Source organism: Brienomyrus brachyistius, chromosome 25, assembly GCF_023856365.1.
Source record: "Brienomyrus brachyistius isolate T26 chromosome 25, BBRACH_0.4, whole genome shotgun sequence".
NCBI classification, from domain to species: domain Eukaryota; kingdom Metazoa; phylum Chordata; class Actinopteri; order Osteoglossiformes; family Mormyridae; genus Brienomyrus; species Brienomyrus brachyistius.
The window spans coordinates 6616202-6630297 of record NC_064557.1 but is presented as its reverse complement, the minus strand read 5'-3'; the positions used below and the strand labels follow the sequence as shown (position 1 = coordinate 6630297).

General features: G+C 41.2%; 1 protein-coding gene across 1 annotated transcript in view; it reads right to left on the bottom strand.

Annotated features, from left to right (window-relative positions):
• The window catches only part of LOC125720299 (uncharacterized), a 29483-nt gene that overhangs the window by 12823 nt on the left and 2564 nt on the right, over nt 1-14096 (bottom strand). Inside the window, exons 2-8 of the mRNA XM_048995517.1 lie at nt 12343-12722; nt 10295-10514; nt 6562-6597; nt 4492-4527; nt 3679-3711; nt 2102-2137; nt 753-1178 (exon numbers count right to left, since the gene is read on the bottom strand). Of these exons, the coding sequence (XP_048851474.1) occupies nt 753-1178; nt 2102-2137; nt 3679-3711; nt 4492-4527; nt 6562-6597; nt 10295-10514; nt 12343-12688 (1133 nt within the window). The 5' untranslated portion in view covers nt 12689-12722. The remainder of the gene's footprint in view (nt 1-752; nt 1179-2101; nt 2138-3678; nt 3712-4491; nt 4528-6561; nt 6598-10294; nt 10515-12342; nt 12723-14096) is intronic.

The following is a 14096-nucleotide window of genomic DNA, read 5'->3' as shown; positions in this document are numbered from 1 at the left end:
CCTCTGGGACCCAGGTTCGAGTCTCCGCCTGGGTCACATGTGTGTGGAGTTTGCATGTTCTCCCCATGTCGTCGTGGGGTTTCCTCCGGGTACTCCGGTTTCCCCCCACAGTCCAAAAACATGCTGAGGCTAATTGGAGTCGCTAAATTGCCCATAGGTGTGCATGTGTGAGTGCCTGGTGTGTGAGTGTGCCCTGCGATGGGCTGGCCCCCCATCCTGGGTTGTTCCCTGCCTCGTGCCCATTGCTTCCGGGATAGGCTCCGGACCCCCCGCGACCCGATAGGATAAGCGGTTTGGAAAATGGATGGATGGATGGATTAATGTGAAGGACACTTTATTTTAATCTTCTACCTAATTCCAGAGTGCACATGAAGATTCTGCCTCTGGTTCCTGCTTGGAGACATTCTGCACTGACTGATGAAGATCGTGATGTAGATGTCGTGTTTGGTTCGTTGATCCCTTTTATCTAAACAAATCAGACAGTTCGCCCCAAAATCGAAGCAGCACCAAATAGTGGCAGCAGAGGGAATGTGGATGGGTGCATGAATGTGAAAGTCAGAAGCATCTCATGGATCTTATTACCACTTCAGAAAAACATTATATGGATGTGGTGTTTAGTTCATAGTGTCCAGGAAATGTAATGAGTTGGCTGACATTGTTATTCATACTGGTAACATAGTACTTCCTCAGATTAGGTCAGGTAAGGACTTAACCTGGTCCCATCTGAACAAAAAAAAAAATAAAAAACTTACCCCAGCTGGGAAATATAGGGCAGACACTGAAGAAGACTCCATCGTTCATTCTCTTCGTCTGACCAGCTTATAATGTTCACTGGCTTTTTGTCTGTCTGGAATTTCAGCACTTCAAGGAAGATGGATGCCTTCCGCTTAGAGAGGTCTATATCCCAGCCTGCAGGAGCTGACTGATAGACTGGACTTAATAACGGCTGAACACTCTGGCCTGTTTCTGCTTCAAAGACTTTAATATGGGAAAACAGATCCAGCAGAAATTCAGTGCGACTCTGTGAGGTTTTTCCAAGAAAAACATTTTCATGAAAAATGGCATTAAAATTAATGACTTTTGACAGCAGCATCACTGTCTTCTGTCCTGTTCGCACTTCGTTTAGTGCTGCTTGAAGAAAAAGTTGTAGTAAAAAGGTGTTTGTGGGACTGGAGGGTCTAAGAGAAAAGGACAAAACATTAGCATTAACAAAACATTAGCATTATATATTATCCATCCATTTTCCAAACCGCTTATCCTACTGGGTCGCGGGGGGTCCAGAGCCTATCCCGGAAGCAATGGGCACGAGGCAGGGAACAACCCAGGATGGGGGGGCAGTCCATCGCAGGTCACACTCACACACCATTCACTCACGCATGCACTCCTATGGGCAATTTAGTAACTCCAATTAGCCTCAGCATGTTTTTGGACTGTGGGGGGGAAACCGGAGTACCCGGAGGAAACCCCACGATGACATGGGGAGAACATGCAAACTCTGCACACATGTAACCCAGGCGGGGACTCGAACCCGGGTCCCAGAGGTGTGAGGCAACAGTGATAACCACTGCACCACCATGCCGCCCAATACATGCATATATAAATTTAAATATAAATGTATATGATTGGGGCGGTTTGGAAAATGGATGGATGGATTTATATGATTAACCTAATAGTGCAGTACACAGCAAACTACAATGGCTTGCAAATTAGCATGTACACAGACAGACACAGAAATGGCAATGCAATGCATCCATCTTCACAGCCCAGTCGCTTAATCCCAGTAGCTGTGTAGGTGATTTACGTCACTTCTATATTTAATATTAATATTGCTAATTAAATTTCCCAAAAAACTTGCAAGAATACGACAGTTCTTTTGCGCAACAAAACAAGAACAAAAAATGTTCTTTCTCCTATTGAGGAGTTAACTACTGCTAACAGGTTTTCAATCACTGCTGGGACCATCCATCCATCTTACATAATTTGTTACATTTTGGGAGGCATTTCTGTAACTGGACATTGAAAACAGCTCTTACACTAAGTACAAACACAAAGGCCTTGCAATGAATCATATTTTCAATACAAAGAAGTGATGTGCACATACCTTGATCCGATTCCAGAACCTGTGGATCTTTCACTACTAGAAGGAGAAAATAAAATTAAAAATATAATTCAGTTAAAGGAATTAGCCAAAGACAATAACATAACTTCATTGATTAGTTAAGTTTCTTTGTAAAATTTCTTGTATTGGTCAGGTAAACTTTCTTGTATTTCTTTGTCTTATTTTATATATCAGTCAGTTTTGATTTTCCGGTGAAAACTTCCTGGCAAAAACTACATTTATTTTTACCTAAACTGTCTGGCAACTCATGTAATGTTCATGTAATGAAGAAACATTTTGTATTAATTAGTTTCTCATATGAACTATGATTGAATCATGCTAGCAAATAAAAATACTTTGATTACTTCCTGGTTGTCTGAAATCGCTAACTGTAGTAAACGCTAAGGGAGTGGTGTAGATTGATCACTCAAGCTGACATTGTGCTAATCTGTATCCATCCAGTACTGTCTGATCGAGACCAAACTGGTTACACATGCATTGTGTTTGTGGGTGTGGCCAGGGACGGATTACGGACCGGGCCAGCAGGGCTGCTGCCCAGGGGCCCTTGGGGTGCAGGGGGCCCATGGGGCCCCTAGCCCAAAACAATTTGCAACACTTATCAACAATGTATTTTCGTTTGTCTATTTTAGAGGGCCTACATTCTTTGATCCTCTGCCTACAAGGGCCCCTGACCCTATAGGGAGGGCGTTTGGCTGCCAAGGGCCCTTGAATTGTGGTGGCTGTGGTGGTGGTGGGGGGGGGGGGGGGGGGGGCTCGCAAACGTTTTGCCCAGGGGCCACACAACCCATAATCCGTCCCTGGGTGTGGCTTTATCAGTCAAAAGTGAATCCTGTATGAGATGGACACACCATTCACTCACACACACACACCTACGGGCAATTTAGCAACTCCAATTAGCCTCAGCATGTTTTTGGACTGTGGGGGGAAACCGGAGTACCCAGAGGAAACCCCACGATGACAAGGGGAGAACATGCAAACTCTGCACACATGTAACCCAGGCGGGGACTCGAACCCGGGTCCCAGAGGTGTGAGGCAACAGTGATAACCACTGCACCACCATGCTGCCCCTTGGAACAACTAATTACTATAAAATTCTTATTTTGAACTATGATTGAATCAAGCCAGCAAATAAAAATGTTTCGATTACTTCCTGGTTGTCTGAAATCACCAATTGTAGTAAACGCTAAGGGAGTGGCGTAGATTGATCACTCAAGCTTACATTGTGCTAATCTGTATCCACCCAGTACCGTCTGATTGAGACCAAACTGGTTGCATATGCATTGTGTTTGTGGAAATCGCTTTATTGATCAAAGGTGAATCCTGTATGAGATTGCAAACTGGAAATAATGAATTTAGTTGAACATAGAAAAAGCATACAAATAATCAGAGATACGTGCAAAAAATACTGTAAAACAATCTTTGCTTTTTGCAGATGATGTGGTTCTCCTGCCTTCATCGGGTTGTGACCTCCAGCATGCACTGGGCCGGTCTGCAAACAAGTATGAAGTGGCCAGAAATTTTAACCATATTATCAATATAAAGAAGTGATGTGCACATACCTTGATCCGATTCCAGAATCTGTAGATCTTTCACTACGAAAAGGAGAAAATAAGATTTAAAATATACTTAATTTAAAGGAATTAGCCAAAGACAATAACATAACTTCATTGATTAGTTAAGTTTCTTTGTAAAATGTCTTTCTTGTATTGGTCAGGTAAACTTTCTTGTATTTCTTTGTATTATTTTATATATCAGTCAGTTTTGATTTTCCGGTGAAAACTTCCTGACAAAAACTACATTTATTTTTACCTAAATAACTGTCTGGCAACTCATGTAATGTTCATGTAATGAAGAAACATTTTTATATTAATTAGTTTCTCATATGAACTATGATTGAATCATGCTAGCAAATAAAAATACTTTGATTACTTCCTGGTTGTCTGAAATCGCTAACTGTAGTAAACGCTAAGGGAGTGGTGTAGATTGATCACTCAAGCTGACATTGTGCTAATCTGTATCCACCCAGTACTGTCTGATCGAGACCAAACTGGTTACACATGCATTGTGTTTGTGGATGTGGCTTTATTAGTCAAAAGTGAATCCATCCATCCATCCATCCATTTTCCAAACAGCTTATCCTACTGGGTCGGGGGGGTCCGGACCCTATCCCGGAAGCAATGGGCACGAGGCAGGGCTCAGTAATGCTTGTGCTATTGTTTGTGTGCTGTAATGTGCACAGCATTTACATAATTTGTTACATTTTGGGAGGCATTTCTGTAACTGGACATTGAAAACAGCTCTTACACTAAGTACAAACACAAAGGCCTTGCAATGAATCATATTTTCAATACAAAGAAGTGATGTGCACATACCTTAAACTGATTCCAGAATCTGTAGATCTTTCACTACTAGAAGGAGAAAATAAGATTTAAAATATACTTAATTTAAAGGAATTAGCCAAAGACAATAACATAACTTCATTGATTAGTTAGGTTTCTTTGTAAAATGTCTTTCTTGTATTTCTTTTGTATTATTTTATATATCAGTCAGTTTTGATTTTTCGCTGAAAACTTCCTGACATAAACTACATTTATTATTACCTAGATAACAGTCTTCCAATTCCCCAGATTGACATGTAATGAAGAACCATTTTTGGAACAACTATCCATCCATTTTCCAAACAGCTTATCCTACTGGATCGGGGGGGGGGGGGGGGGGGTCCGGAGCCTATCTCGGAAGCAATGGGCACAAGGCAGGGCACAACCCAGGATGGGGGGCCAGCCCATCGCAGGGCACACTCACACACCAGTCACTCACACATACACTCCTACAGGCAATTTAGTAACTCCAATTAGCCTCAGCATGTTTTTGGACTGTGGGGGGAAAACCGGAGTACCCGGAGTAACCCTCACGACGACATGGGGAGAACATGCAAACTCCACACACATGTGACCCAGGCGGACACTCGAACCCGGGTCCCAGAGGTGTGAGGCAACAGTGCTAACCACTGCACCACCATGCCACCCCTTGGAACAACTAATTACTATAAAATTCTTATTTTGACCTATGATTGAATCATGCTAGCAAATAAAAATGTTTTGATTACTTCCTGGTTGTCTGAAATCACTAACTGTAGTAAACGCTAAGGGAGTGGTGTAGATTGATCACTCAAGCTGGCATTGTGCTAATCTGTATCCACCCAGTACTGTCTGATCGAGACCAAACTGGTTACACATGCATTGTGTTTGTGGGTGTGGCTTTATTAGTCAAAAGTGAATCCTGTATGAGATTGCAAACTGGAAATAATGAATTTAGTTGAACATAGGAAAAGCATATAAGTAATAGATCATAAGCAAAATATTGTAAAACAATTAACAAACTACACTGCTCAAAAAAATTAAAGGAACACTTTGAAAACAGATCTCAATGAGAAAAAAATCATGCTGAATATCTATACTGATATGGACTGGGGAATAAAAGATGCCACATCGTTTGATGGAAATGAAAATGATCGACCAACAGAGGGCTGAATTCAAAGACACCCTGAAAATCAAAGTGAAAAATGATGTGGCAAGCTAGTCTATTTTGGTGAAATTTTATTTCAGAAACAGAAATCGTACTCAGTAGCTTGTATGGCCCCCACATGCTCGTATGCATGCTTGACAACGTCAGGGTGTGGTCCTAATGAGATGATGGATGGTGTCCTGGGGGATCTCCTCCCAGATCTGGACCAGGGAATCACTGAGCTCCTGGAGAGTCTGAGGTGCAACCTGGTGGCATCGGATGGACCAAAACATCTATTGTTCTATTGGCTTTAGGTCAGGAGAGCGTGGGGGTCATCCTGTTCCTGCAGATGCCGGTCCTGCTGAGGGGTTAAGGACCTTCTACGGCCTTGTCCAGCTCTCCTAGTGTAACTGCCTGTCTCCTGGAATCTCCTCCATGCCCTTGAGACTGTGCTGGGAGACACAGCAAACCTTCTGGCACGTATTGATGCGCCATCCTGGAGGAGCTGGACTACCTGTGCGACCTCTGTAGGGTCCAGGTATCGCCTCATGCTAACAGTAGTGACACTGACCGCAGCCAAATGCAGAACTAGTGAAAAATCCATCAGAAAAGATGAGGAGGGGAAAATGTCAGTGGAATCCCCTTGTTAAACCATTCCGGTTTTGGGGGTCGTCTCATTGTTGCCCCTCTGGTGCGCCTGTTAATTTCATTAACATCAATCTAATTAATGACCCCCTCTGCTACTTAACTGACCAGATCAATATCCCAGAAGTTTAACTGACTTGATGCTATACTCTGATTAAAAAGTGTTCCTTTAATTTTTTTTGAGTAGTGTATATAAATTGGAGTCAAATTTCATTTGTGTGGATATAAAGAGGTACTAGAGGGTTCATGAATTTTAACTATATTATCAAAACAAAGAAGTGATGTGCACATACCTTGAATGCATTATAAAGACTGTAGACATAGGTACACTGCAAAGAGGAAATAATAAAATGAAAAATATACTTAAAAGAATTAGCTCATAAATATCATTGTAGTCTCAATATATCCAAAGATCAGTCAATTTTACCTGCCTTACAAATGTGGCACTTTAAATCTGAATTATTGTAAAACCAATTCTCTTGTGTAATGTATTTTCATGGAATAATTCCTGCCAAAATCTTATTTTTTTTCCCTAGACATCTGTCAACTCCCCATACTGAAATGTAATGAGCAAACATTTGCTCATTACATTTTGGAACATTTTTAAGTAACAAAGCTTTCATATATTTTCATGTTTATAAAGAATCATTCAATTCTGGTTGGTTTTCCCATATAGATTTTTTATCATTTATTTAACCCTTTAAAAACTGAGTTGATCCCATGAAGCACAAAAGATAAAAAAAAGTTTTTAAAAAGTTAGTCGCGTTTGAGTTCAGCATATTATTCCTTCATCAGCACGGATCCGCACACTGCAATCAAACCGAAAAAGGCGCCATCGTGCGGAAGTATAATTATTGGAGAACACTGCGTAACACTTTACATTCAGTGCACCTTCATAACGCATTCATAGAACATTCAGTGCACCTTCATAACGCATTCATAGAACATTCAGTGCACTTCCATAATGCATTCATAGAACATTCAGTGCACCTTCATAATGCATTCATAGAACATTCTGTGCACATTCATAATGCATTCATAGAACATTCAGTGCACTTCCATAATGCATTCATAGAACATTCAGGGCACCTTCATAATGCATTCATAGAACATTCAGTGCACCTTCATAATGCATTCATAGAACATTCAGTGCACCTTAATAATGCATTCATAGAACATTCAGTGCACCTTAATAATGCATTCATAGAACATTCAGTGCACCTTCATAATGCATTCATAGAACATTCAGTGCACTTCCATAATGCATTCATAGAACATTCAGTGCACTTCCATAATGCATTCATAGAACATTTAGTGCACTTCCATAATGCATTCATAGAACATTCAGTGCACCTTCATAATGCATTCATAGAACATTCAGTGCACTTCCATAATGCATTCATAGAACATTCAGTGCACTTCCATAATGCATTCATAGAACATTCAGTGCACTTCCATAATGCATTCATAGAACATTTAGTGCACTTCCATAATGCATTCATAGAACATTCAGTGCACATTCATAATGCATTCATAGAACATTCAGTGCACTTCCATAATGCATTCATAGAACATTCAGTGCACCTTAATAATGCATTCATAGAACATTCAGTGCACTTCCATAATGCATTCATAGAACATTCAGTGTACTTCTATAATGCATTCATAGAACATTCAGTGCACCTTCATAATGCATTCATAGAACATTCAGTGCACGTCCATAATGCATTTATAGAACATTCAGTGCACTTCCATAATGCATTCATAGAACATTCAATGCACTTCCATAATGCATTCAAAGAACATTCATAAGCAGCATGCAAGTACATCTTAACATCCTAACATCCCTTGACAGCTTTAATATACATTAATAACAAACATATTATTGCAGGTTTTTTTGTGAAATTTAATTAGCAATATTAATATTAAATATATAAGTGATGTAAATCACAGAGCCTATCCAGGAAGCAATGGGCACGAGGCAGGGAACAACCCAGGATGGGCTGGCCCCCCATCCTGGGTTGTTCCCTGTCTTGTGCCCATTGCTTCCGGGATAGGCTCCGGACCCCCCCGCGACCCATTAGGATAAGCGGTTTGGAAAATGGATGGATGGATATTACAGCTGTTAAGGGATGTTGGGATGTAAAGGTATACATGCATGATGTTTATGAATGATTTATGAATACTTAATGGATACGTTATGAAGGTGTACTGAACGTTTTATGAATGCAATATAAAAGCATCATGAAGGTGCAGTTAATGTAAAGCGTTACCGAACATTGATATGTTACGGTAATGAAGTTTGTGAGAATGACCCAGGTTGTGTTTAAGAAGGAATCCATATAGGCTACTTCGGCTTTTTCCCTCTTCATTCGGAAAAGTTTTGGAAACAAGAAAATATCCCAATAAACCGATATGGTGTAAGTGTTAGTATTATTAATAGCATGGACTGAACGTTCACAATGCACTGCTGATAAAAAATGATCAACTGCATAGTCCTGTGAAGAACTAAGATGCATGTTTTTTAGGTTCTCTCAACCATGAGAACTGCCTCATCTCCCATTGACCATGTACCCCTTCCCTTCGCTATGTAAGCGGCCCACCTAGCTCATAGGGTCCAAATGGGATCCAATGTGTTTCACCCCCATCTGGCCCCCCAGGAAGGGAGGTGCGACTAGACAGCTGACAAAATGACATCTCCTGGCCCCTGATCCTTTGTACTTTTGATCTGAGTTGTACTTATTGTCTCCACTTGGAAATCTTCTTTGAAACCACTTCTAAAAGGCTCCTGGACGCCCTTAATATAGGATAAGTGATTCGAACGTCTCTTTGCCACAAGTGATTTTTCTTCCACAGTCCAAACAAGTCAATAAGCCACCTCATAGTCTGTGATGTATTAATCCAAACCATAGAAGCATAGAACGGTTACCAATCAGGCGAGTGTTCCGGTCAGGTAGTCTCATCGGGGAACCCTGACCTAGTGTCTGTATTACGTGTATTTATGTGTACGAAAATAGGGAACGAATCGGAATTCAAAGTTGAGCAAGTCACGATCCACCTGGAAACCTGAGATGCATTGTGAAATTTGACTTGGAAATTTGACTTGGACCTCGACCAAATCGCAACGAACCAGCCATGTGTAACAAGTTAAGTTTGTGTTCAAGGTACCACTGTAATTATATGAGCTATTCACATGCATTTTGGATTGTGAAAATTTGTTTGTAAATGCATGATACATGTTAGAAAGCTTTGGTTTTGTTACATGTTTGACTTTTTGAAAACTGCAATATTGCGTTAGGCCATGTAGGGGAATCTGACTTAATGCAGCCCTTCAGAGCACATATAGTGAAAAATGCACTTATTTCAGTGGGAGAATGTGCTTAATGGTCATTTACATACACACCCATAATTTGGCGTTTCTCTGCCCAAAGCGTGTACCTACCCTAAGTGCACTTAAACTCCACACTTAAGTCAATGGGAGAATATGCTTACGGGAAAAAAGCCCACAGCTACAGGCTTTTTTGACAAAAATACTTGGGAAAATCAACCCCTAAGAGTGAGGGACACAAAAGAAAGGACAGTGGCACAGATCAGCTTGGACTAACCCTCTGTTGGTGAAGGGGGGGGCTTCCCCTGACTGATCCATGACACTGGGTCATTCCATTTCAATTCAATTTTAATTCACAACGAGCTTCAACTGAGCCATGGGGCCGTAACAGTAAATAAAAGCCGGTCAGTCCTACGGGCAACACAGACGGCTGCCTAGGGCACCAACTTCTGAAGAGGCAACGACTTGCCAGCCAGCTTCACTTTGCCTCAGTAGGGGGGGGGGCACATTGGCTGGGACCAGGACTGGGTGCAAGGTGTTTCATATCAAAGGATAATACAAAAAAAAAAAAAAAAAAAAAAACATTTCTGAGATCTGGTGTAATTCACATGCCATATTTCATCAAAATCTCACTTGAATTAAAATGGAATGACCCAACTTGTATGCATAAAACATATTTTAATTACACAAAAACAGACCTGATTCTGCTGATATGTGGCAAACATTTGAATATCATATCCTTGAGGGCTTCACTGAGATGTTGAAAGTTCTGATCCACATGCAAATACAGCTGTATGTTCTTTGGATGCCGCTTTATGATCGCCTCAGCTTCTTCAATCACAGTCACATCTTCGTCCTCCTTCACATTAAAGTGCAGATCATTTCCAGTGAGTCTGGGTGACGATGTCTCTGTGGTCCCTCATTCACAAAAAAGACAAACAGTATAGCAGTGGATAAGGATCAAAATGTATTTCAGAAGCTTTTTATCAGATTCCCATTGCATTATACTATGGAACAATAAGCTCATTCTTTACATTTTAGGTTAAACAAGTGTTATATTACAGACACATTACTGTAGCAGAGTGATCGCCAGGGGTGAATCAAACAGCCTGCCACTCTGGAACAGCACCGAGCACAGTGGGGGGGGCAGCGACAGTCATGAGAGAACCGTGTTACGACCCAGTCTAGGGTTGGGCTGCACAGCTCTCTTGTAACTGGGTAAAGTGGTGGAGGAGTGTGGATCAATGAGGGAAACGCGTGCATGCAGAAGGTATGATGATGAAGGTTATTAATATCATTGTCTATACACAATATCACATAAAATCTACATACTACACACAAGTCAACCGGTCTTAGCTTCAGGCTGGACTCAGGCCAAAACAATGACCAGAAAGCACTGGTTTGTTAACACCTAGCTTCCCTCGGAAAAGAAAACCCAAAAAGAAAAAAGACAATTCTCTACCCTCACTACCCTCACTTTGTGTTTTTGTGGGACACAAAACTATGAGGGATACTGAGCTGAAACACTCTGGGTGGTGGGCAGTGTACAATGATGCACAGAGAGAGACCTCTCTCTGTGAGCACATGTGCAAGTGAGTGGAATGTGCAGGAATGTGCCAATATGTCATTAGTTCCTAAATGTCTCTGTCCCTCAAAGTCTTCCCTTTTCTCTCTATTATGATGTCCTGCTCCATGTAAGATACACATTCACTGTAAAGATACTCTACCATGTGCTCTACCAGCTTTCACGCTCCCACACTGGGTAGCACATACATAAATCTGTTTCAATGACACACACACACACACGGGGGCGGCATGGTGGTGCAGTGGTAAGCACTGTTGCCTCACACCTCTGGGACCCGGGTTCGAGTCTCCGCCTGGGTCACATGTGGGTGGAGTTTGCACGTTCTCCCCATGTTGTCGTGGGGTTTCCTCCGGGTACTCCGGTTTCCCCCCCCAATCCAAAAACATGCTGAGGCTAATTGGAGTCGCTAAATTGCCCATAGGTGTGCATGTGTGAGTGAATGGTGTGTGAGTGTGCCCTGTGATGGGCTGGCCCCCCATCCTGGGTTGTTCCCTGCCTCGTGCCCATTGCTTCCGGGATAGGCTCCGGACCCCCCGCGACCCAATAGGATAAGTGGTTTGGAAAATGGATGGATGGATGGATGACACACACATTTTATTGTGTTACATTTTCAACATTCTTCCTCTACTCTTTCATCGTTGACTGCTAATCCGTGAAAGTCAGTGCTGCCACCTACAGGAAATACCACGTCAGTTATCTTGCACACGCACAGTTGACGTGTACGAACACGAACATTCCCTGCTGGATGAAAAAACATCTGGGCCGCATTTGTATCGACAGCAGCCGCCTGCAACAAACCCCTGATGACAAAGTTTACATCACTACCCTCTGTGCACAACTGACAGCGCACAGAGAAAAGTGTGAATTGTCATTTAGAGCTACTGTGTTCACAAGCCAACTGTCTTGTACAGCTGCCGTTTCCTTCGTTTGCTGCCACACAACACTGCTGCTTCCTTTTTGGGGCAGTTTGTCTTAAAATGAAACCAACAACAAGCAAAGCATCTGCAGCAGCAGCTGACCATTGGTAAAACCCTACGCATTCCCTGAAGTCCAGGGATTACAATGAAACCTTTTCTAATAACCGATTCAAAGACAGATATGTAATGGCATTAGTCAGCAACCCAAAAGGTCACCATCGGGATTAAAAAACAGGTCTCCTACCTTGGCTCCCCTTGAGTGTTAAGCGAGTCATCCTCGGATAAAAATCCTCTTCCAGACTGTGCCGAGGGGCAGAGAAATTCTGGAATTGCAATGACTCTTTCTCCTTCCCCTCTATTTCAAGTAACACGCAGCAGGCCCGCTCCCCCTTAGCAATGACCATGTCCAGCAGTTTGCTAGTTGTGTCAGCCCCCCCAGACAGCCCTCTAATAGTACAGAGTTCCTCCTCACTGAGAATACCACGCTTGTTAAGCTCTTTGGCAGTCGACAAGGGGAACCTGAGTCCTTCAACAAGAGCCTTCCGGCCATTTCTGACATATTCAAGAGCGGAGAGTGGTGTGTCGTCCATCTGACTGGTGTAGTTAGAAAGCAGACCAGAACACCTGAAAGGCGAGACAGTATTACAAAATATTAGCGTTTACATTGTAAAAACTGATCAGGAATTCTTTTGCAGTGCATTCTCTGCATTGAGAACATAAGGTGCATAGATATTATACAACTACAGTACAGAGACTTCTGCAGTTTGTGGCCTGTTGAACTTACATTACATTACTAATGTTACAAAACTTTCACTGTTAACACTATAACATCTTAATCTCCAAACTATTATTCCATTTAAAACTTGAGCAAACTGTATATTTTGAAAATATTACACATTTCAGATAAGCTGTTTTCATACATCAGCTCCAGACACTGATACAGATGAAGAGATACTGACAAGAGTAAAAGACTTGAAACCTGGAAAAAAAATGTCTTAATAAAACACCTTTAAAAATACTTATGTATTTTGTAAATTGTGTTTTACCACCCTGCTAATTATTAAATGTCAACCGTAAAGTCCAAGCTGTGAAAGGAATTAAAAACAATTAACAGCGACATGCATTTACATAAAAGTAATCTGAATTACTGGTTGCTGAATATACATTCTCAGTTATTATACAAATATACATATACAAGCTTGGGAATAAAGCTTTTGCAGTGGCCAAAACTACAGCTCAACACATCGTGCAACATTAAGAGTTTCATACTGTATTCCGGTTTCATCAACACCAAGACCATCCCATTACACAGGGCTGTGCACTGGCAACAATCTAACAATACGATAAATATCATCTTACAGGGGTATATTACGATAGACTGTGATACTGTAAACATATAGGGGTATATTACGATAGACTGATACTGTAAACATATAGGGGTATATTACGATAGACTGATACTGTAAACATATAGGGGTATATTACGATAGACTGTGATACTGTAAACATATAGGGGTATATTACGATAGACTGTGATACTGTAAACATATAGGGGTATATTACGATAAACAGTGATACTGTAAACATATAGGGGTATATTACGATAGACTGTGATACTGTAAACATATAGGGGTATATTACGATAAACTGTGATACTGTAAACATATAGGGGAATATTACGATAGACTGTGATACTGTAAACATATAGGGGTATATTACGATAGACTGATACTGTAAACATATAGGGGTATATTACGATAGACTGTGATACTGTAAACATATAGGGGTATATTACGATAGACTGATACTGTAAACATATAGGGGTATATTACGATAGACTGTGATACTGTAAACATATAGGGGTATATTACGATAGACTGTGATACTGTAAACAGGATGATATATTGCGATTTTTTTTATTTTAGGATAACTGGTATAGTATAGAGATAAATCCTTTTATTAGCTATTTGTACCAGCACAGATACATCCCCAAATCAG